Source organism: Tamandua tetradactyla, chromosome 13 (genome assembly GCF_023851605.1).
Source record: "Tamandua tetradactyla isolate mTamTet1 chromosome 13, mTamTet1.pri, whole genome shotgun sequence".
Lineage (NCBI taxonomy): Eukaryota > Metazoa > Chordata > Mammalia > Pilosa > Myrmecophagidae > Tamandua > Tamandua tetradactyla.
The window spans coordinates 52,934,623-52,960,616 of record NC_135339.1 but is presented as its reverse complement, the minus strand read 5'-3'; the positions used below and the strand labels follow the sequence as shown (position 1 = coordinate 52,960,616).

The window sequence follows — 25,994 nt, the reverse complement described above, 5'->3', positions numbered from 1 at the left end:
TGACAATGCCCAAATTAATGCATCAAGAGGACAATACCTTCTCTGCGGAAAGGCTGCTGGCATCCAGGATCCCTCTGTCACATGGTAAGGTATGTGGTGATGTTTGCAGGTCCTTCTCTCCAAAATGTCTCTGGGTCCTCGCTTTTTTTCCCAGGGGATTTCTGTCTAAACTCTCTTTCCAAGAGCTCTCTTAAAGGATTACAACCCACCTTGAATTGGGTGGGGCACAACTCCCACATAATCAGAAAGCCCCACCCATAACAGGTTAGCTCCCACAGGAATGGATTAAAAGAGCATCTTCTATTCTGGGAAATCCCATGGATTGAGAGCTATAATTGTTGTTATAAGGCATATTAGCATAAAGAGATGCTTTTGTTCACTCCCAGGCCTGACCTCATATCAATTTTACTTCCCCACTTTTAATGGCACATCTGTAGCTCGATTTCACTTAAACAGCCCTCTATTTAACTAATAGCCCAACACTTAATTTAATGTGGTTACAGAGGAATAAGGTTGTGTGATTCTCCTACAAATCTCCCCCGTTTGTTTCCAGGTTGCTTTACTTTACTTACTGCACAAGAAAATAAGGGGTTTTTCTTACCCATCTGGGCTTCTAGCACTAGCCTCTTCCTGCAAAATTAACATTAATATAATATTAGTAGAGTCAGGGCCCCAAGAAGTGAGAATATCCTTATCCGTAGATTAAAAATGAAAATAGGCAACAGAGGTTTTGACTTCTTGGACTTCACATTATAGAATCCAGAGAGAAGGCAGCAGTTTGGTACACTGGAAGTGCCAAAGAGAAAGGGGAAAACCACCCTACCCCTTCCCTCCTCAATCCTTCAATGGATAGGGGCTACTATGAAGAACAGTATAGAAAACACAGTTTTCACTGAAACAGAAAAGTTAGAATTTAAGGGATGATTATGATTACTGAATGATTATATAGATATTCCTTTCTATTTTCTGGTATATTAGAGTAGACAGAGGGAAATACCTGAAATCTCTGAATTGTAATCCAGCTGCCTTGATCCCTGATGATTGTATAGCCTTTATCTTATGCCCTTGTGATTATAAAATCTTGTGACTAATCTTCACTTATAACCATTTATCCAGATTTTCGACTCTGGAGTCTTGTGATCACTGAAGATAGTCCCCAAAGTTAATTAATGAAGGGTCATGGGGTCAGCCCAGAACTAACCTACCCAAAGTTATCCTGATAATCAAAGCTGGATCTAACCAAAATGAGCCCTGCCTGATTTATGCAGTAGCTTAGATATTAACCTATAAATAACCTACACCTCATAATAATACTAAAAATCATGCCCATAAAGGGCACCACTTTCTAACACATGTTCTGTGACTAAGCATGTAATCAATCTGTACATGCTCAATGATTAGATCACACCAAATTACATCATCTGGAATCACTGTACTCATTGTCCTAAAACCTGCCCATAATCTAATACTAAAAAACTATGAGAATAAGTACATCAGGGAGACAAGATTTGGGGGCCGACAGGCCATCTGATCTCCTGCTTCACAACTAGCAATAAACTCCTTCTCTCTTTAAACCCTGGTGCCTCATGAATTGGTCTTTGAGTGCACTGGGTAAAGAATCTTTGTCCGTTAAGATCACCAAATTCTAGTAGCACATAGCCACATAGAGAAGGAGAAAGATGAAGGGGGAAAAAAAAAGCCTACAAGTAAATACTGTTTTAAGTACAGTAGAGCTGAGAACCATCCTTCAAACTCTCAATTTCAGCAGTTAGCAGTACTGACAATATTTCAGGTTCCATATTTGAAAGGATTAACGTGCCCTAGAAAAGCCATGTTTTAATCCTAATCAATTTTGTGGGAGCAACCATTTCTTCTAATCCCTATTCAGTACTATAGGTTGAAAACATGATTAGTTATGTCCCTGGAGATGTGATTCTATCAATCATGGGTATTAAACTTGATTGAATGGTTATTAAACCCATTCTACTTGGGTCCTGACTAGTTTACCAGAATCCTATAATAGAGGAGACAAGTTTTTTTTTTACATGAGCAGGCACCGGGAATCGAACCCGGGTCCTCTGGCATTGCAGGCAAGCAATCTTGCCTGCTGAGCCACCGTGGCCCATCCAATAGAGGAGACATTTTGAAGAGAGTTCCTTTTGAGAATGAGAGCTGCAGAACCACGACAGAATGATGAGAGAACCACAGAGTTTACCAGCCAGCAACCTCTGGAGATGAGGAAGGAGAATGCTGCCAGGGAGCTTCATGAAGCAAGAGGCCTGGAAAGGAACTAGTAGATGTCACCATGTTCACCATGTGCCTTTCCAGTAGAGAGAGAAACCCTGAACTTCATCAGCCTTCTTGAACCAAGGTATCTTTCCCTGAACGCCTTAGAGTGGACACTTCTATATCCTTGCTTTCATTGGGACATTTTCTCGGCCTTAGAATTGTAAACTACCAACTTATTAAATTCCCCGTTTAAAAGCCATTCTGTCTCTGCTATATTGCATTCTGGTAGTTAGCAAACTAGAACAGATACCTTCCTGGATTAGTGCTAAACCCAAGATAACCATCATAGCCCTCCACCAACCTCCCTATACCCAGGATGTACTATGCAGACACATAGACTCTCAGATCTACCTGCCTGGTCTTTCTAAACATACATTTTTATTGTGCCACTATTTTGATCACGGTCCTTGCCTGTAGAATCCACATTCCAAGGCCAACCATTCAAGACCCTTATTGCTTTCATGATAAGCATCATCATAATTCCTCTAATTTTGGACTCCATTTTACATCCTTACCCTTCTTCAAATCCAAGTACAAAGACATCTTAAATGCTTTTAAGAAGCAGATGAAATTTAGTAAATAAAAATTTATTGATTTTTCTTTGTCCTAAGAATCAACCAATTAATCTTATCTACCAGCTAAGTCCTAAACGCCCTGCTCTAATCAGGAAGGTCAGTTCAATAACCCCACTTACTGCTCATTTTTTGTCCCTATCTTGGATTTCCATTCCATCTAGCCAAATCCTATCCTTCAAAGTAGAGCTATAGGGGCTCTCTATATCACATTTTTTTTTAACCATTCTAGGCCAAATTATTCTTCCCACTCCTTGACCATTTATGGCAACCAACACATCATACAATCTGGCACTTTTCATATGATGCTCTGTTTCATGCGTGTTATTAAATGATTTGTGTCATTCACAAGACCTAACACAAGTCCAAGAACATAGTATGTACCTTGGGAATACTTATTAGATTCAAAATCCAGTTAACAATATTGCCATATATAGCATATGTGTAAATCTCATAGATTTATAATGTAGTTAAAAGAAATAATATATAAGAATTTTGCAAAGCCTGAATGGTTTCTAGACCTATATAGCTGTGTCTATAAACAGATCTGTAGTATATATTTTTCTCTGTATAGGTTGTCTTTTGTGAGATGTCACTGGACCAAACCATTAAAAAACATGCAATGCAAATTATGCTAAGCATACCATCTGTCTTTCTTTGATGATTCAGAAGAAACATGAAGCATCTTAAGGGCATCACGAATATTATGATCATGCCAAGGAGATTAAGAGATTGGGTTTTTTGTTTGTTTGTTTATTAGTTTTTTGGGGTACACGGTCCGGGAATTGAACCCAGGTCTCCTGCATGGAAGGTGAGCATTCTACCACTGAACCACCCACGTACCCTAGGAGACTGGGTTTTGAATTTATTTTGACTTTCCTAAAAGAAACAATATAAATCCCTGATGCCAACTTGCTTACCTACAGTCTGCTTGCATAAAATTAGAAGAACAAATGAGCAATTGCATAACTTGAAGAAGTTCTGCCTTTTTGAATATTTAATTATTACAATAAAAAGCTGAATCATCTTTTCCTCACTTTGCCCTCTTTGCTGAAATTTTTCACTTTCAATGTCCTTTGACACCCCTTAATTCAATACATTCTCTATTTTTATGTCCCTTTAATATAATGTCACTCCAATCCCCTTATCAACTTCAATCCTACATTATATAGCACAATGTGAAGGAGTAGTTCACCATCAAGAGATTTTTTTCTTCCTTTTCTGTATTTTCTGAATTTTTGACATTGAGCTATATTTTCCTACAGTCTTTTCTCTCTGATTCATACTTAACAGAATATAGGCCTGAAAGAATAGGCCTAGATTTTGTTTTACTTTTTTGGTTCCTTTTTTTAGAGTAAGCAGGCAGAAAATTTATTAGGTACATATGTGAGAGAACACGTGGGCACTCTCGCAAAGACAGAGGTGAAAAAGGCAAGAAACTGAAAAAGGCGAGAGGATGAAAAAGGCAAGAGGTCAATTCATCATTTTTTTTTTTTTAACATGGGCAAGCACTGGGAAATGAACCCAGGTCTCCGGCAATGGCAGGCAAGAATTCTGCCAGTGAGCCATGGTTGCCCAGGCCCATCGTATTTTAAAATGAAAAAATCTTGCTTTACACCTGCATAATTCACCTGCTTTAAAATAGCTACTCAGGAATAAAATTTCATATTCCAGATCACACCATAGTTGACAGATTAAATAAAATCACCTATACTTAAAGTAAGTAGAAGCAGGCAGTAATCTCTAAAACATTAACTAATTTTGCCACCTTCAGATGAGCATGTCTTTGGAATATTGAAGAACTCAAGGTGATATAAAATCATGCTCCCCATCCAGCCCTCAAATCTTTTAAAATGCTAAATTTACAATGCCTTTGAAAGTAGAATTTAAATTTCTCCATTCACCAAAAGTTTACTTTGTGACAGCCTGAAGCATTAGTATAGTTAGTTTTTATTCTGCTTAAAATCAACAAAAGATTTAATTTGATAAACTCTAAAATAAAATCAGTTTCATCAGCATTGTAAAATGGTTCAAAGTATTTAGACTTTCTGCATTTTAGTGGCCAACTATTTAATTAGATTCAACTACTTTCATAATGCCATCACATGGATTTTAAATAATAAAACCATTCCCCTCCACCCAGGATAATTTTTTTCCCCTTTGAATGAGTACTATGGAATTGGGGAACCTACAAGAAGCTTCATCTTAAATTGTCATATTAAAAACCACCACCCAAACAAACAAACAACAAAACCCAAGGTCTTTCTATTTTAATTTAGGTATATACGAAACATGAAGAAAATAGTCAGAACAGGCAAAAGTCTGTCCAACTGTTTTTACCAGGTCTTGATGTCATATATCTTAAATTGTATTCCCCCTTAAGCACACTCTTTTCTTAAACTGGCTTTTTATCAATCAAAACAAAGTAATAGATGTTGGTTAGGTTTTCACACTAGTCTATAGGTAACAGTTAATTGGGTACATAGCTAAAGAAAAATAAAGCTAGATTATCTAACCAACACTGTTCATATATAAACCTCCAGGTTAGTGCATTTCTTTCAGGGGTTTGCAGGTGCTATCATTACTATCACAAATTCTATTCCCTCCCCCAGCTCTACCCTCTATTTCTTTCATTATGTTAAAATAGTAGGAATGTGCCTTCTACAATCATACCACCAACAAAATGAATGGGGAGTAGACATGTTCTACTGAGGAAAGGAAGTCATTTACATATTAGCAACTCCTGAAAGTCAATATTTCTAAGTTTCATCTCTTATACCAGAAATGAAACAATATCCCTCTCTTGAATCAAAACTTTCTTCCATTTATTTATTCAAATACATTAAGTATCTACCATAGTTGAAGTTCTCATAACTAATTCTGTCTTAACTGACTTTCCAGAATAACCTTTGAGTTACACCTTCCCCATAAAAAATGTCTACAGCACACTCAATACCAGTGACCAATAAGACCACAAACTTCTGTCCCATCAGATGGATTACAAGCTTACCTAGACATGGTGAGGTTTGTCCCAAAACCTTTTAAGTAATACAATGTATTATTGTAATTATGTGATTTAATTAAATATATGTAAACCAATTAAATGAGTACTAAAAAGTTGTTTTCTAAAAAGTAATTTGAAAGCTTTAGAAAAAGCCAGATAAAAAAAGAAAGTAAAGACTCATTTTTTAAAATAGTTGTCAAATTAATATTAGGCAGCAGTTCTCTTGGCTATGAAGAGGGAGAAAGATAAATTGTATGAGATGCCTATGTTGAAAAGATTTTTTTATATGCTAAAAAGGCTTATTAGGTGGTATGCAGCCATGCTTTTATCCTACATCTGTGATTCTTAATGATTTTTTAACTATGCGCCCCTTTGGATATTTAACAATCACTGCAGTCTCGCCCTTCTCCTTAGAAATATAAATGAATATACAACATATGATTTTGGTAGCTCTCATTACTCTACCCCACCCCATCCCCTCCCCCCAGAAAGCCTATCTCCCTATGGCTTTATGGATCCCAAGCTACAAAACATTTTATCACGCTTTTAGCCTTCAAAAAAACTAAGCTCTTGAGCCCCCAGTCTTGGGGTTTGTTCATATGAAACTTAACCCCACAAAGGATAGGTCAAGCCTACTTGTTAGGCCTAGGAGTCACCCCCAAAAGAACCTCTTTTATTGCTCAGATGTGGCCTCTCTCTCCAGCCAACACAACAAGCAAACTCACCACCCTCCCCCTGTCTACGTGGGACATGACTCCCGGGGGTGTGGACCTTCCTGGCAGCATGGGACAGAAATCCTAGAATTAACTGAGACTCAGCATCAAGGGATTGAGAAAACCTTCTTGACCAAAAGGGGGAAGAGCGAAATGAGACAAAATAATGTGTCAATGGCTGAGAGATTCCAAACAGAGTTGACAGGCTATCCTGGAGATTATTCTTACGTATCATATAGATATCACTTTTTTAGTTAAGGTATAATGGAGAGGCTGGAGGGAACTGCCTGAAAATGTAGAGCTGTGCTCTGACAGCCATGTTTCTTGAAGATGATTGTATAATGATATAGCTTTCACACTGTGGCTGTGTGATTGTGAAAGCCTTGTGTCTGATGCTCCTTTTGTCTACCTTGTCAACAAACGAGTAGAACATATGGAATAAAAATAAATGGTGGGGGGATCAAATGTTAAAAAAAAAAAGAAAGCTAAGCCTTGAATTAATACAGCAGAATTAAATTCCATAAGGTCTAATCTCAACTTTGCTAAGACCTTATTAATGATAATTCAGCCTGGCTAACAACATCAACTGATCTCTCAGTGAATTTATTCACTTAAATAATAAAGGGTGACAAGTTTCATTTCTTTCATTGTCTATGATCCTTCCATATGATTGATGGGTTAGCAATTCTTTATAGTTCTTTGCAATTCCAGACAACTACCCACAAACAAGATGACTAATCTTACCTACCACATACTCCAAGTCTCAAAGGAATCAAAAAAAAAAAAAAAATCAGCCTAGAATCAGAAAAAGCTCTTGACTTAAAGTTATTTCTTCTCTCAGATTTAGTGTTCTAATAAGTAGTCCAAGAAGCAATCCATCTTATTAAGTTTTTCTTTCCCACGCATTAAGAATTATACAAAGCATGGGTGGATAAGAGATGTCAAACCACATGCTCAGATATTCCCAACACACAGCTTTCCCTTCTGAAGTTCCTCCACTCTAACCCACCTGGCTTATGAGTCACGAAAATTCTCATCTGCCATTATTAAGCATTTTCACCTCTAGATCCTTTTCCTCTCCCCAGCTGCCTAAACCAAACACCTGGGAGTCATTCTAGACTCCTACCTCTCCCCACATCTAAGCAATAACCAAGTTCTCCCAATCTGCCTCCTAATTACTTTTAGCATGTCTTTTCTTCTTCATCACTTTAGGTCCCCACATATTAACTGTATGTGTATGGTTCCTGACAATCTACCTCCTAGAGTAATCTTTATGAAACAAAAAAATGTGAACCATTCACTCATCAATTTTAAAAGCCTTACAAAGACTACCTGTCTCAGCTTAAGAACCTTTCAAAGTAGTAAAGTGGAAGGCATGGAATACATTCAATATTCTTTGTGATCTGGCTCTTTTCTCCAATTTCATCTCTCACTTACCTCACCCCTACCTGAACCTTTTACCCTCTTAGGACACAATGTTGTTTCTTACCTGTGCACTTACCATCTCCTTTATCTAAAAAAGCCTTCTTTGCTGCAACCCCCACCCCAGCTCCTACTCTGCTTATGGAATTCTACCCATTCAGCTCCAAATATAGCTTTAAAATGCCTAAAAATGTCATTATGGCGTTGTATTTAATAGTATAAAACTGAAAACAACCTAAACCATCCACACAGGGAAACAATTTGGCAAATTATGGATTTCTATGGTAGACTCCTAGGATAGAATACTATGCAATCATCAAAAACGTTTACCAGGGTACACAGATGGTTCCGTGGTAGAATACTCACCTGCCATGCGGGAGATCTGGGTTTGATTCCTGACCCATGCATCCCCTCCAAAAACTGTTTACTTGTTTAACAGTTTGAAATGCTAAAAAATAAGGCTATAAAACTGAGTCTACAGAATGATCTTAACTATATAAAATATATTATACATACTTATAAAAATAACTAGTAGAAAATACACCAAAACATTAAGAATACTTACCTCCTCCAGGTAATAGAATTATGGGCAAATGTTTTTGAGGTTTTTTTTCCCTTCTTTAAAAAACGCAAAAGAAAATCTCAAATTTTCAATAGTGAATATATATTATTTTCAAAATCAGAAAAACTGAAGATATTTTAAACTACGTAGACTTTCCTGGAGGTTTTCCAACCATATAATCACAAATTTAACCATTTCTTCCTCTGATTCAAGTAAACACTCTATTTGTTGTGAGCGTCACACTCTGTTATAGTCTTTATCATTTTATATTCTAATATGTATTTTTCAGGAAGCTCTCTAAGGCCAGGATATGATTCAGAGAGCCTGACCTCTGATGGAAGCCAGTTAAAAGTTTATAAAATTAAATACACTTACATGCTAATACTCTACATACAAATAACCAAGAAATGCTTAATCAATCATTTGTTAATATAAACCATTAATACATTCAACAAATATTTACCATGTGCCTAAAATATCCCAGGCACTGTAACAGCCCCTAAGAACAATGCAGTAAAAAGGTCCTTTTCTAAAAAGTAAATAAATAAAAATTAAAGAAATAAATTTTTAAAAGTCCCTTTCTTCATGGTACCTACATTTTAGTGCAAAGAAACAAAATATAACATAAAACAGCTTGAAAAAAATAAAACTAAAAAAAATAAACGAGCTCAGATGGATTATATGGTGTGTGAATATACCTCAATAAAATTGCATTTAAAAAATAAAAATAATCCTGCTCATTTTAGTTAGTGACATGTGCTATAAAGACAATGTGGTATGAAGGGAATCAAGAAAGACCTGGGGAAAAAGTTCAACATCAGAGGCATACTGAAAGATGATGAGAGTCAAGAATAGGAGGCAAGCAGGTACAGTGGAATGGAAGAACTGGATACGAAGTCAAAAGATCTGAGCCGGCATTCCTGCTTTCTCCTCACCAATCTGATGATCTTTTCTGAGTCTCGATTAGGATAATAATCTCTAATTCACAAGGATGTGTAAAAATTAAGTAAGGTAAATTATATGAAAAGGATGAGGCCAGTACTTGGCATTTGGACTCCCCTATATTTGTTAGCTGCATTTGTTTGGAGAAAGACATAAAAAATAATACAAAACCAAAAGCTGGAGTACATGGATAATGATTGCAAGTAAAGATGCCAAAAGAAATTTAACAATGTAAATTTCATTCCTCTGATCAAGGAATTTTGTGATAGTTATGGAGGGTCAACAAAAATATTACCTAAACTTATCCTTCTAAACTATTTATCTGACCTTGGGATTTCCACTATTGGTTATAACTGCTTTAAACAATAATGTGGAAAAGAGCTGAATAGTCTACCCATAAAATCAAATGCAAACGCATATAAACATATTTATAATAAATGACCCATATATTTTCACTCAGTCTTTCTCCATAATCTCATACATTTCACTAGTCTTCGTTACTTTTAATGCCCTGAATAATCAGGTTATATTTCATGGAAAGAAAATTTTCCATATCAGATTACAAAAGAGAGGCACTTTGGGGCACATTTACCTCTTGTACCTTTTAATAGCTGCTTATTTAAATGACAAGAAACCTAAGGATTAGGACTCCTGGAGTTTGAGTAAGAGATTAGATTGTCAGATCACTAAAGTGTTTTCTCTGAAGTATCCCAATTCCTAACCAGTCCTCAAACCCTACCACATCTTTAGAGAGAGATTTTTTTGCCTTTTACATCTCTACTAACCAATTTCACATACCTGGCATGAATGACTGGCTTCATGAGCCTACTATACCCGGCTCTTTGTCAGTCTCTTAGATCAGAGCATTTGCTCCTTAATATTTCTAAGTGCTACTGTCAGTTATCTTGACCCTCATTCTTATCAGTTCAAATATCAATAAATTGATTGGAAAGTCAAAAAAACTTTATAGGACAAGGTAAATTAACTCCAACAGAATAAGATGATCAATGATGAAGAGATAAAAAAATAAATTAACTCATAATATGTTAGCAAGTGTTCTCATCTATTGGCTGTCATAAACATTCTATATCAAAACAAGAGTCTTGCTTACTTCTTGGTATACCAAACCTACAAATAGAGAGTCACAGAATCAAGTCTGAAAAAAAGATAATATTTTATATTATTTCAAACTGACAACGTTCTTAATGATATTATGTACATTCACCTATGTTTTCATATTCTATGGACACCATGTAAAGAACTTCTGGAATGGAGAAAGATGTTAAATATACTGTATTGTAGAGATAAAGGACAAAACTATAGTAGCCTGTGTTTACCTGTGAGGGCCTTAATAATCATTCAAAATAGTCAGTTTGATTTGAGAGCCGTACACAGTGTCAAGTTAAAAAAAATCATCCTTCTTTATTAATCTTCTTGCTTTCTCTAACTACAATTATAGTTACTAGGTAGACATGTAGGAGACATAAAGTATCCTATAACACCATCTAACATTCAAAACACTTTGTACCCATTTTCTCATAAAGCAAACCCAGGATAGGCTCTCTCCTTTCTTGCAGATTGGGAAAAAGAATCACTGAATAAGCGATTTGACTCTGATCACCAATGACAGAGCTGCGGCTCTGACCAGTGTTTTCCTCATCCCAAGCTTCATGCGCTGTCCACTACCATATCTTTCCCTCCATCTAATTATCTTTCCTCTATAAGGCTACATGGCTTAATCAAACTTTTCATATTGCAGTAAAGAAAGCATAATATTTTGACATCTGCAGATCATAACACTACAAAAATCACCTGAGCAATGACAATCAGTTCCACCTAGACAAATATTATGCCTTAGGTGACCTTTGAAAGACAGGAAATTAGGCCAACCAAAAGAGAAAGTTATTTAAGTAGAAAAATTATGTCTTTGTCAGAGGATATCTAAAAACAATACATTTCAGAACACATATTTTTTGTATCAACTCACTGCAAGGTCTTGAGGAATGCATATAATGCTAACCACTTTTCAACATGCAATTTTGAATTATACACTTTATATTAGATTAATATTTTCGGTAGCATAAAGAACCTTCTAATATTTTCTAGCACCCTCTCTTTAACTAGAACAGAGATAATGAGGCTTTGCTGGCATTCACAAAAAACATGTCATAACTGGTTTCGAAATAGTTTCTGAGAATAGGTAGACCTTAAGTAATTCAGTGAGAACATAGTAGTTAAGAAAGCAACTAGAGAACAGTCTCCTATTTTAAATCTAGGTCATATTATCTTTATCCAAAAGGAAGCATAAACAAGATAGTTAAAAAAAAAAAAAGAACATATTTGTATGTTTTGGTTGAAAAAAATGTTTACTCAAAATTAATTCTGAATAGGCCTATTTATTTTTAAATCACTTATATTCCCATGAATTAATATACGGAATTTCTTTCTCTATTTATTATAGATAATTCACTAGCAAAATTAACACTTGATTACATTTAACTAGATTTATGACAAAATACAAAATTTCCTATAATCACTTTCAACCTGGAGGGAGGGGGGCAGATGGGAGGGATAAAGACAGAAATGCAGACATACAGAAAGAAGAAAATAATTTGAAAATATTTTTTTCAAAAATACATGCATTAAATAAATTGGGGTTACACGGGTGGTTCAATGGTAAAATGCACGCCTTCCATGTGGGTGACCCAGGTTCGATTCTCAGACCATGAACGCCTCCAAAAAATGTCTTAAATAAATAGGGTAAAATACTAACAACTGTTGACTTTAATGGTGCTATATGTATGGTTATTGTATATTTCTTCCCCATTCCAATAAATACAAAATGTATTCAAAATAAATATCCAGGGTATATCACAAGGTCAAATATAGATTCAGCCCAGTAATCGTGCATCTGTACAGCACTACTGCCTGAAGCCCTGTACAACAGCCAAGGCGGTAGGAACCTCCAGCTCAGAAAGTAGATTTCCTGGGTTCAAATTCCAACTCTGCCAGTATGATCTTGAGCAAATAATATACGTACTCCGACCCCCAATTTCCTAGTCAGTATAAGGAAAATAATAATAGTCTCAAGCCTCCAATGAGAAATTACACATAAACTGCTTAGCACAAGGCCTAGGTGCATAGTAAATGATTACTATATTACCATGTGACTAGAGTCTCTGCATGATCTTGCTTCTATCATTTTTCAGATAGAAAAATAGATGAATGACATCACAGAGAAGTTTGGGATTATTTAGATTATACTGTATGAAAAATTGGTTACCTATACTATGATAAAATGTTGCAGAGCCTCTAGTCATCATTATATTAACAATAATCATAACCCAACATTTATGGAGTACTTCACTACGGGACAGCACTGTTGTAAGCACTTTATATGCAATTTCTCATTTGAACTCTTATGAGGCAGGGAATAATTATTATCCCTATTTTACAGATGAAGAAATTGAGGATCAACATGTTTACATAATTTACTCAAGATTACCAAACCAGTAACTGGCAGAGTTAGGATCTGAACTCAGGAAATCTGCCTCTAAAGCCTGCTTCTGACAGAAACTACTCCCGTGAACTTGGGTAAGTCATTTCACATTTTAGGACTTGGATCTTCCCCTCTGTAAAAGGTCAGTAATAGTCTGGAATTAGGTGCTCTCAAAGGTAACTTCTAAATGCTCCTCTGGACACCCATGATATCTAAGCCCCAAATCACTACATATAGGAAACATCTCCGCTCTAGTCCTTTTAACATACCTAGGCTTTCCCGTCCTATACAAATATAGGATACGGCATATGTCTAATTCCCCTTGTAGCATGCCTCACTGTTTTCAAGCTCTGTTGTTGGAAGGTTCACCATAAGAAGCATTAAACTGATATAGAACCCTACTAGAAAGTTTCATCACTAAGTTCCTTTGAATGGAGTCCAAAGAGAACCAGTGTCAAAATTAACTGACAGCAATAGCACCACAGGGGAATTAAGGGTACCTCTCCAGACTCAGTTTCCTTAATTATAGAAAAGAAGTGGCTTTTAGATACAAGTAATTTCCTAAAGCAGCAGCCACACCAACCAGGAAAACCAATCAACCTTACTACAGGGAGGAAAGAAAGCATATATAGTTTGAAAACCACATTCAAATACAGACATTGCTTTTGCAATGTAAACCACAGAAGCACAGCTCCAAAAAACCTATTATGCTGGTGAATTATAGGCAAAAGAAAGTAAAGAAGTACTGTAAGAGGGGAATGGATTTTTTTTTTTTTTTAACATTAAAGCAGTGTGGTGGTTTGGAGTTGTATATACCCCAGAAAAGCATGTTTTTAAACTTAATCCATTCCTGTGGGTGTGAACCCATTGTAAGTAGGACTTTTTGATAAGGTTATTTCAATTAGGGTGCAGCCCACTTCAGTGAGGCTGGATCTTAATTCTATCACTGGAGTCATTTTTAAGTGGAATGAAATTCAGACAGGGAAAGCAAGAGCTGAAGGTGAAAAGACCCCAGGAAGGAGATGCTAGGAGAGACCACCAGGTCATTGCCACGTGTTAGAGGAGCCTAGAACCAAGGATCACCAGCAACCAGCTCCAGAATGCCAGTGTTCTGGAAGAGAGCAAAACCATGAGCTAATAAATTCTTAGTTGTTAAACCAACCCATTACAAAGTATTTGCTTGAGTAACCAAGGAAACTAAACCAAGTAACTCACTGTTGAAAATCCCTTTTTGATCAAAGGGTGTGAAACAAAAAATAAAGGTGGTATTCTATGAAATAAACTCTTCAATTTAAAGGGGAAAAAATCATATTTACCAAAATAAACATATTTAAGAAAAGGAAAAGCCTTTAGGACTAATTAAGGTATTTTCTCCCTTTCTTTTAGAAAAAAAAATTTTTTTTTAAACACAAACAGGGCAGACCAGGGTGGCTTTGGCTCAATTCCCAGTCCCTGCCCATGCACAAAAAAAAAAAAAAAATACACAAACATAGTACCTGCCCATGAAAAAAAAAAATAATAATAATAATACACAAACATGCAAAATTCTGCACACAAAGCTCAAGGCGTTTTTTTTTTTTTGCTTTTAAACATGCTTGATATAGATATCAAATCAAGCCAACCCTAACAATAGTCCAAGTCAAAGCACAAACCAGATTATTCCTTCTTTGGTTTTAATATTGCTTCAAAACACTAAAGCTCCATTTTAAGTAAGAAAAAATGGAAGAAACGTACATGTCATTTGTACTGATACCAAACACATAATCCTCAGTTTTGTTTTGTTTTTTTCGTAACTTTTAAACATTCCGTTCTACATATTTAATCAGTAATTCACAATATCATCACATAGTTGCATATTCATCATCATTAATTCTCAGTTTTAAATCAAGTCTCTGCTCCTACAAATCTTTTGGCCATTTTGCCTACTCAATAGCACCAGAAGGGAAGAAAACACAGGAGACGAGATTCCATCTAGTCCGCTTTGGCTCTCATTAGCATCTCTGGTAAATGGTTTGCTATGAAACAATTAGCAATCCTCACACAACTAGACAATATCAGAATGGGGATATTTTGTGGATTTAATCTCTCTCCAGTCTCCATTTCAGGAGATGATTAATCAACAGCTAGTTGCATTCAGATTCAACTTCCTAGAAAAGGAGAACAATCTGTCTACACCATCAGCCTCCAAATCCCAAACCTCCATATCAGATTTTAGGTTTACCATCTAAGATTGGACTTGGGTAGGGAGAATCATAATAAAGAGGGCTGTTAGAAGATAGAGGGGCTTTCCTAACAAATATAGCCTCCCTGCCTCCCTGCTCCAAAACTAAGCACACAGAGAAATTCAGAAAGTGGATTCCTTCATTTCTCTATCTACCAAACTGATCCCAACTTGCAGTGTCTCTTCATTCTATTAAAATATACAAATTTTAGAATGTTGGAAAAAATATATCTTAATATTAAAATCCTTCTATGTCTGAAATTTTGTTTTATGTTACACAATTTTAAAAAAAATTTAAGAAATAGAAAGAGACTTCAGAGACAATGACAACTAAATGCAATACATGACCCTGGACTGGATCTAATAACAAAGAAGAAAATGACCAAAAAGACATTATTGGGGCAATTGAAAACTATAGAATACAGACTGTATGTTTTATATCAATATTAAATATCTCAAACCTGATAATTATATTTAATGTGGTGATTTAAGTGAATATTGTTGTTCTTAGGAAACATACATAGAAGTATTAAATGGTACATGATATATGCAACCAACTCTCAAAGGCTTATAAATTAGAGAGGCAAACAGATTGGGACAGAAAGATACAATGATTGTGATAAAATGTTAAAAGTTGGTAAATCTAGATATCTGGGTAGAGGGTATATTGCAGTGCTCTACATTATTTTTGTATTATATTTACAACTTTCCAGTTTGAATTATTTCAAAATAAAAAGTTAAAAAAACTCTTCCATGTTTGAAGGACCCCCTGTGAAAATCTGGGGAGGTTACAGATTCTCTCCCATTAAAAATTCAAGCAAAATTTAGGTGTTTCATACACCTCTTTGAACTGTAATAGTTAAAAACATTGCTGTAGCCTAGAGAGTCATGTGTTTCTCAATAACCTCATCTTCTTTATGGACCAACGCCACCACACTCATTTATATGAAATGTAAAGAGCAACAAGAGAACACTCCAATTGCACCTAACGCTTTAAACTACCTCTGTAAAATTGTAAATTCAGCCATCTTTCAGTACAGCCTAAAGGGTTTTTGTTTCATTTCCTTGACCACTCAAATTGGATCTTGTTCAAAGCTCTCCCCACTTACCCTTTTCTTCCTTTTCCTCTTTCTTTTTCAACGGACCCTAGAAGTTACAGCCAAGTCAGTTGGCAAATGAAGAATAAGTGTTTGTTGAGAGCAAAGGTCCCCAGTAATCACTCATCCTTTTCCACCCATGGTGTCCGGGACACTACCAACAGTGGGCTGGATCAGAGAGTAAAGAACAGAAATAAGGACACTCTGCCTTCAATCTTTTTGTCTAAAGCACTTCCTGGGTTTTTCACTGGCAATTAACACCAAACACACAAGAGTCAGTTTTCATTAAAGTTGCAAGACTTTCACTTTGCCCAGTTTCAAATGTTGTAATTGATCTGCATTGTCTTCTTAAATAACCCAACTGGTGAAGGACACTGCAGCTTTAAATATTTCAGCGCTATCTACCAAATAGACTCCATTGCAATATGGCTCTGAAGGTCGCGTCCTATTGTCTCCTTCCTCTGCAAAAAACAAACAACTTCTAAGTTGTCTTCTAGATAACATAGGAAGGTTACCTCCCTCGAATTTCCACCCCTTACAAAATTACCGTGTTTACTGGAATCTCACACTGATAAATTTCCTCAGCAGGGGCAATACCCTGATTGATATTAATGATTTGAGAACCTTAGTGAGCCATAAACACACGCGTCCACATTAACTGATCATATGCAACTATCTAAAATGATCACTCTAAGGCCAGGGTGGTTTGGAAGTGGACAACTTTCAGGCAGTACCCTGAATCCGGGATTGCATAACCTGAAATGTGTAGTTGCTTAATCTCAGCCTACTTATCCTGGGACCGTGCCGGCACCCTGCCATACACTTGCAGCTTTACTCGTCAAAGGTCAAAATAAGAGACACAAGCACAGTAAAGGAGAAAATAAAAGAAAAAGGCCCTTTTCTATCCCTCCAAAGCACATTAATACAATTTCTTGAGTAGTCACTATGTTCCCCACCCCCATCCCCGCTGGAGTAGAACTGGAGGCTTCGGAAGATGAATGGGGGCGGGGGTGGTGGGGGGGAGAATGGGGGGGACTTCGGAAGAAGTTGGATATCGCTGCCTTTTTTCTTTTCTTTTCTTTTCTTTTTTAAGAGCAGAAACCGGGGATTAAAACGCAGGAAAGAAGGGCAAAGGAAGCAAGGAAGAAGGAAGGGGTATACAGGTGCACCCGAGCATTACCTGAAATGGCAACAGATTGTTACCATTATCGCTCCGGAAAGCGTTATCCTCCAGCCAGGACTTGGAGGTAAGTGGGGCTGCGCGGGGAAACTTGGGCGGCGCGATCACATTGCTGGAGAAGGGCTTTTTGAGCGGTGAGATGGGGTTGAGCGGCGAAGGCACCCCGACGCCCACGCCCACGCCTACGCCGACCGCCCGGCGAGGGTCTCGGCCCGCTTGCAAGCCGCCCCAGGGGTTAGACGGCGCGCTCCAGGCGGCGTTCAGGCTCTGGTGTGTGTTCCAGCTGGAGGAGGCGGAGGAGGCAGCAGCCGCGGCCGCCGCAGCTGCGGCGGCAGAGGACGAGGACGGCTTGCTGGTCATGATGGGCTGGTGGCCGTACGCCGCTGCGGCGCTCCTCTGCGCGTAGGGCGCTTGGCTGGGACTGGCGGGTGATCGGCGCTGCTGCGCGGGTTGTGGCTGCGGGGGCTGCGCGGGTTGCGTTGGCTGTGGCGCGGGGGGCGGAGGCGGTTGCTGGTGGTGTTGGGTCTGCGCCAAACCGATCTGTGGCGAGAAGGTGCCTCCGAAGACTGGGTTGACGTGGTGTGGGAAGTTCTGGAAGAGCATGGTCCCGTTGACTGGGGTTATCCCCTGGAAGAAGCTGTCCTCCACCGCATTCGTGGTGCCCGTAGACCAAGTGCTACCGAAGGACGGCGACAGCGACGCGCCCGGCGCTGCGGGCTCCTGCGGTGGCGGCGGCGGTGGCTGCTGAGGGGGCTGGTGGAAGCTCAAGCCCGGCAGGATTGGCGATTCCATCTGCATCTTGTCGGGGCCGTTGGGGGCCGGCGGGGCCGCGGCGGGGCTGAGCGCAGGCACTGAGCTACTGTCCTCCGGCTTGGGGGTCTCTGAGGAGAGGGGCGTGGACGGGGCTTCGCCTGTGCTGGGCTCGGGCTGGGGCTGCTGCTGCTGCCGCTGCTGCTGGGGCTGGGGCTGGGTTTTGCTTTTGTCCATCAGTAAATCATCCTGCATGGTTTGCACAGCTGAAACAGGAAAAAAGAGAGACTCGTTATTGTCAATATGATCATTAGTGCCCCACGCTGAAGCGAGCGGGTGTTTTACTTGCGAAAAGCTAGTGTCACTGCTACCAGCCAATTGCAATGCAAATCCATAATCTCCCATTTAGAAAAACTGGTCAGGCTGGGGTGGGGTGTAGCGGTGCTCCCTCTAGGTCTCTAAAAATATTGATAGCGTCTTCACCCTTTCTGATGTCTCGGTTCCTTCTCTGTATTTGTGGGAGATGTGCTTATAAGACAGAAAGACAGCAATTTCGCCACGTCTCTTTTCCCTTCACCGGAACTCAGAGCATTCACCCTGCAATGAGAAACTGATTCTGGTTCCTGTTTTTTCCCAAGCACCACCCTCCCCCAGTTATTTGCATACGTCAATAAATACTGCGTCCTTCAGCAAGGTTAAAAAGACGCGGCGCAGGACCCTTTCTTCCCCCTTCCCTGGCTCAAGCACTTTAAAGAAACAGTAGCCTTATCCCTCTTGATTAACAAACTGCCTTCTTGCTTTGATGATTGTTTCATTTAGCTGCAGCAAACCACACGGAGGGAAATCCTTGGCATTGGTTAGGAGGACGATTCAGCTGCACAATCATTCTCTGCCCTCCCAGTAGCTGTAGCTACTCCATTTTGTTGGGAGGAAAACAAAACAAAACACCGTTTTTAAAGAGGTAAAAACCTCCTGATACATTTAGACGTGCTTGCCTCTGTTTCTCTAAAAATTATAGTTTTTCTGCTTATTCTCCAATTTTCCTGTCTCCAGTTCTGCTGCACAAGAGATTTCTTGGCATTTCAGTGCTTCAGGAGCTGAAATTTTCTCTGCAGAGTGGGAAAATGCTTCAGGTTGGATTTTAGGTTAAAAAAAGAGAGAGAGAGGATGTGAGATTGGAGACTGGGGGCTTTAAAAAAATCCCTCCAGAATTTAAGTAGACAAGTCAAGAAGATAATTCTGGAGGTGCCGGAATTTCATTTTTAATCTTCCTGCTGCTGCTTTGGTCACAACACTGGCAAATTTAGAATCCATTCTCTTATCACTAGTATTTTTCAAAAAGATTAGGATATGAAGACCCTGAATTACCATTTGCTAGCAAAAGTGTTAAAAATAGCCTGGTACAAAGCCCCGAATTCTCATACATTGTAATTATAGTACATTACCAACACCGCTTCATTTAGCCATATAAGGAGTGTATGGTATTTTCCATTCCACATAGAAAGGCTATATTCACCACTGCCATACAACCTATTTTCTTATTAAAGTATGGAAATAGTAACCACTCATAACCAGGAGATTTCCATAAGCCTAGCTGTCACCTATTTAGCTTGTCCCTTAGAACATTGTTTTTAAATATATGAATATTAGACTGCTTAGACCCTGAAAACAAATATTTGAAATGTTAAAGAAGCATATGACCAAACAATTATTTTTATAACTACATCAAAGTCACTAATATATGTAATGCAGTTGCTTAATTAACTCAGATACTTGGAGAAACATGTTTCTTAGGATACCTGTGAAAGAGCATTCAGATATACACAGAAGCTGTACCTTTGGACATCCTAGGATAATAACTGTTGTAAAATAAATGTATTGGAAAATGAAAATGCTACTTCTCTTAACTATATAGGAAAAGACGCTAGAACAAAAAAAAATAGGATTAAAAGCAGTTCTATTTTACTAGCGGCTAGCTTTAAAATGGTTGAGATTTCATTTTAAAGTTTCATACACACACACACACAAATTAGTAGGCTTAAGGAAATGCTTTACAGCCACCTTACTCTCCTTTGCACTCCTCACTCCCTCACCTTCCCTCCCCATGCCGAAAAAACAAAACAAAAAACCCAACCCAATATGATAAATATCACAAATTGCCAGCTATTACCAATAAAACCTATGTAGGATTGCATTTATTTCCTCAGATCCCTTGATCTAAAACAACAGCTTTGTTCAATATTGTAAACTATGACACAAAGAGGCAAGCAAAGCTTGGATTCACAGAACACAAAGTTCTATTGCAGCCAAGGTGATGGTCATAGAAGTATTTTTCATACTTAGTTTAAGTAGTGCTGCAGTAAGCCATTACAATCTAGGATTTTAGTTACTTCCAGTGGGCTAGAATTGTCTTTACAATAGCCATATCATCATGGCTGAAATATGCATTTCATTATAATTTTAGTATCACCTAGCTTTTCCAGTTGCATGTATCAATGCTTTTTGTTAATGCTCTTGGTGAAAAAAAAAATGCTGTACTATAGCAAAAAATGCCAAAAAAGTATCAGAATATTTTATAATGGCTATAATTAATATTAATATATTTAATTAAAATTTTTTATCATTCAAGGAACACCCATTTCTCTTCTCAACACTTCTATAGGCTATAAATCTCACTTTCTGCATAAATTCATTCTGTCAAGGTCAAGATCCACCTTTAATAAATAAGGCCCTTTTAAACAAAAGGTAAACAATGGATTAAGACAACATTTACAAAGTTAATAAGCAATGTTTCTCAGCAACTGCTGGTAAAGCTTTTTTTTTTTTTTTTTGCTTATTTACAGCTAAGTCCGAGAAATAGCTATCTCCTCCCCCTCCCCCCACCACAGGCACACACGCACGCGCGTGCGCACAGACACACACACACACACACACACAGACACACACACACACATACATACACACACAATGGATCTTCCTTTACAGGCAATAACCCAATCTCAAATAACAAAATCTTATTAGTGTTTACCTTTGAGTGTCCAGTTTTTAAGGATCAATAAAATTTAAAACTGTACACTATTCATTTTCTTCTTTCAGGTTGATAATGTGACCGCTCAGGGCAAAAGCACTTTGACAACTGTAAGAAGAGAGGGCATGCGCACACAGGGAACTGTGGGGGCTGAAGTCCTTCACAAGATACTTTGCCTGACTTCAGCACATTCAGCCAGGAAAGGAGGAAGCCTCGCTAATACGGATTCCAAGGAGAAGAGGTTGTACCCAGATTACATTACATCCTCAAAAACAGTCTAAATCATGAGTTGCTGAAATGAAAAGGGGGGAAAATAAACTGGTTTGTCAAGTTGATTTGGGAAATGAGGTTAAAAAACAAACTGGATTGTAAAACAGAATAAATAAACCCAGCAGGGCTACCTTAAATGGTATTAGAATGGTAATGACAGAGAAGGCAGCAATTAAAAAGCCTACCAGAGCAAAAAAAGATTGGGGTGGGAACCAACAAGCAAAAGGAGGGGACCACTGGGGAAAGAGAATAATCTAAAGTCTGGCCATATTTAAAAGACAGTTTAAATACAACATTTAAAATATCTTAATATTAAATGTGAGGTCAGTTAATTCTGCAAATTTTTGAAATCTTAACCATCAAGATTTCTTTATATTTGAATTTTCAATGGAGACACATATCATTTAAGATTTTACCTGGTATCTGCTGAATCAACTCACCTCATTTTTAATTGTCAAAATGAAAGTTTACCTTGCATTATTCACACAATGATCAATCAAATAAAATTCAACTCTCTCAAAAGAACTAAAATATTTGTTAAAATATTTAACAATAATTTGATATATGTAGTGTTTCACTACACAGAACAGTAGGACAGTGACTTCTTTATTCAAGGCAAAATGTGGATATAATTTCCATTAAAGTATATTTTGAAAGGGTGTACATTTTTCTTAATCTCATGATTCCAAAGCTGGAACCTTATAGTCTATATAGTATATAGTATATATATATATATATATATTCCAAAGTTGGAACGAATATACTAGTTATAGTATATTAACATCAACTGTTAGTATATCTATAGCTTCTGAGAACAATGGTTTAATGCCACTCATCCATCCACAAGGTTCAGAGTAAATGTCAGGTGATGACAATGCTGATTGAACTTAGAACTGAACATCTTAAGTATCATTTAAAATTGTCTTGGGTGGGCCATGCTGGCTCAGCAGGCAGAGTTCTCGCCTGCCATGCTGGAGACCCAGGTTCGATTCCCAGTGCCTGCCCACATAAAAAAAAAAAGATTGTCTTAATTTTTTATTTCCCTTCTTCACCAAAGACAACTAAAGTATTTCCAGCAGCCACAAATTTACAGCATTTAGTAGTCTGTTTCTAATTACTTCTAAGGGGAATAAACAAACCATCAGTTTAAAAGGGGGGAAAAACATTTTGAATAAATCAGCTAAAACCTTTGTGTAAATGAATGAATGTTTACTTATTCCTACTGTGACCTTAGCTCATACTTTCTATTTTTTCTCTTCCTCTACCTTCCTAACAAAAGTTTCACTTCTGCCAAAGTACTATATTTATCATATGCATTCTAGTCTTATCCCTGATCAAGATTAATCTTATCCCTGAAGACTTTTGCCCTACCAAACTTCTATCACATTTTCAAATACTCAAACTAAGCAAAATAAATAAACAAACAACATTTTAAAATTCCCTCATAAAATCCTTCTAAGAGCTGCTTTAAGATTTTTTAAACTATTGGAAATCAGTATGTTAAAGCTTTATTGATAAAATAGAAATTTTAAGTTATTCAGATGTGCTTAAAAATGGTTTACTTGAGCACTTATTAATCCACCTGACTCCAAGTGCAAGCCCACTAATAATTGGCACAATGAAGAAAGACAAACTTTGGCCCTGACCTTCGATGAAAGATATTAAATAATCAGTACTGCCCATCCTTGGTGAAGTTTCATCATATTTGAAATTAAACTAATCTGCCTTTATTTCCCTAAAATGAACACTCAAATCTAAAAAGAAAATGACTTAAATATAAAGGCCAATGTTTAAATAAATATCAAGCAAACAAAAATTACACAGTGACCCCCAATAAGGACAAAGTCCTTTTCTACTGAAACCCTGTTTATTTTGTTAACTAAAAAGGGGTGCTTTCTCAAACAGTGTCTTCAAATCACAGTGCTTAACCATTGAGTATACCCCTTTTGAATGAAGGCTATGCGAAACTAGAGTTTTCAGTGTTAACTGTGTGAAATGTACATGGGTCAAATACATCTTTCTTTCCTTCTCTCCCTAATGAAATCACTAGTGCTGTGTAAGTGAAGGGTCCTCCATATATGCTTCCTGAATGAATGGATAAACAAAATGAATAGGTAAAGCACAGTCTTCGATTTTCTAAAACAGTCATGCTTTGGATAAGCATTAAATTATTCTCTGTCTAGAAGAGCAATTACTTTGCTTTCTTATTAATGGCAAAGGGCTAAGAATGGCCAAGATGATCTTGGGGGGAAGGGAGGAATAAAGAACTTACACTACCAGATTTCAAGACTATTATAAAGTTATAGTAATTGGACTATGTGGTTATTGGCACATGGATAAGCAAATAGACAAATAGAAGAGAAGAGAAAGTGAAACAGATTCCCACATCTGATTAGTGAAAAAGGTAATACTGCAATGGGTAAAAACACAGTCTTTTCAATAAAGGTATTGGAGCCAACTGTATGTCCACATAGCAAAAAAAGGGATCTTCACCCTTACCTCACCCTTACCATCAATTTCAGATAGATGGTAGGTAAAAGGTAAAACCACAAAACCTTTAAAAGAACACACAGGACCTACATAACCTTGGGGTAGACAACAATTTCTTAAACAAGTCTCAAAAACAAAAACCACACAGGAAAAATTTAATAAACTAAACTAATTAAATTAAGAACATATGTTTACCAAAAGACAGAATTAAAAGAATGAAAAGTCGGTCTCTTAATTAATACCATAATACTATAACAAATATGAATAGAGACTTGCAATCACAACATATAAAGGACTTTTACAAATCAATAAATAAAAGACAGTTACCCAAAACAAAAATGGACAAGAGATCTCAACAAAAGATATCAAAGGGCCATAAAGCATATGAAATAGTGCTCTACCTAATCATCAAGGAAATACAAAATAAATGGCTAAAACTAGAAAGCCAAACAATACCAAGTGTTAGTAAAGATGTGAAACAACTGATTCGCAAACACTGTTAGTGAGAGTGCAATTTACAACCACAGTCCAAAACTATTTAGTAGCATCAAAGCTAAATACCATAATCACATACCTTATGACCCAGTAATTCCACATCTAGATATATACTCAACAGAAATGCAAATATTTCACCAAAGACATGTATAAGAATATTCAAAGAAATATTATTCATAACAGCCAAAACCTGAAAATTAAATCAACTATCCATCTACAATAAAATTAATAAATTTGTGATATGTTGATATAATGGAATATCATAAGACAAAGATAATGAATAAACTCCAAATCTATAGAGCATAGATGAATTCTGTGAATACAATATTGAAAGAAGCCTGACACAAAAGAGTACATAGTATTGATTCCATTTACATAACACTATAATAAAACTTACAACAGCATAGTGGTTACTTTTGCAGGGAAATGATTGGTAAGAGACATAAAAGGGGTTTCAGGGAAAATGGTGATACTGTTTCTTGAACTGAACATTGTTATATAGGTGTATTCACTTTGCTGAAAATTCAGCAAAATAAACACTTAAGATTATTGCACTTTCTGCATGTATGTTACACTTTCATAGAGTTTATCAGAACATATTCATGTATTTGTAAAGGTTAACTATCTTCTCTAGGGCAAAGAGAAATAAATAATAACACAGTTCTGGCCAAATAGGAAGGGGCACCTTAAGTCTGGGTCATCTATGTTAGAGAAATGAAGTGGGCTCCCTAATGTGCCAAGCCTGTGCAATAGGCACTGTAAATGCAGAGATGAAAAGAGCCAAAGTCCCTTGACTTCCAAAAACTCACAGCCTGAAGAGGGGAAAACTCAAATAAATTTCGTAAACTATGGTAAATTAGAAATTCCCTAGGTAATCTAGAAAGCTTTTAAGATTATTAACGCCTAAGGCAACTAACTTATTAATGGAAGTCCACATTCTCTGAGTGAGAACCTGTTATGCAATTCTAGATCAGGCTGAGAACAGAACAAGGGAAAAAGGGAGCAAAAGATGAGCCAGATGTGGTTTGGTGGTCAATCTCCAGAGCACATAGGGTTTTGTTTCTTGCCTCTCTGCCCGTTAGGGTTCCTATTTCATTCAACAATTTTATGAAGGGTCTCCTAGCCACAAAGTAACAGTTCTAAAAATTCGCCTCTCTATTGACCTTGTCTCTATTGACTACTAGGAGGAAACTGGGGGTATTAGGCAGTAATAGCCTCAATTTCCCAATTGTCAACCACCAACCTCCTGCCTTACAATCTTAACTGTAGCCCCACCCATACTTTCTTTCTTCTTTTCTGAGGAAGAGGAATACCCCTAAAGTTCAAAGGCTAATCTCTTCATCTGTGGTCTAGTGCCCATTTCTTTTCAGTTTCCTTGAGGCCTAATTCCATTAGTTAATCGTTTCCAATTCTCTCTATTTGAAAGAAACTTCTACATCCTGGTTCCATTTCCACACTTT

General features: G+C 37.3%; 1 protein-coding gene and 1 long non-coding RNA gene across 16 annotated transcripts in view; one reads left to right on the top strand and one right to left on the bottom strand.

The window, feature by feature from the left end:
• CPEB3 (cytoplasmic polyadenylation element binding protein 3) overlaps positions 1-25,994 on the bottom strand; it is a 304,384-nt gene that overhangs the window by 230,361 nt on the left and 48,029 nt on the right. For 12 of the 15 annotated variants that reach the window (XM_077125448.1, XM_077125449.1, XM_077125434.1 and 9 more), the window contains exons 2-3: positions 18,735-18,848; positions 17,502-18,517 (exon numbers count right to left, since the gene is read on the bottom strand). In XM_077125448.1, the coding sequence (XP_076981563.1) occupies positions 17,502-18,506 (1,005 nt within the window). In that variant the 5' untranslated portion in view covers positions 18,507-18,517; positions 18,735-18,848. The remainder of the gene's footprint in view (positions 1-17,501; positions 18,518-18,734; positions 18,849-25,994) is intronic. The other 3 variants (XM_077125436.1, XM_077125435.1, XM_077125437.1) reach the window with 1 other exon arrangement.
• On the top strand, positions 17,347-21,833 carry LOC143654005 (uncharacterized). Its single transcript, XR_013161628.1, has 3 exons — positions 17,347-17,568; positions 19,071-19,212; positions 21,348-21,833. It is a non-coding gene; the product is annotated as an uncharacterized LOC143654005 (long non-coding RNA).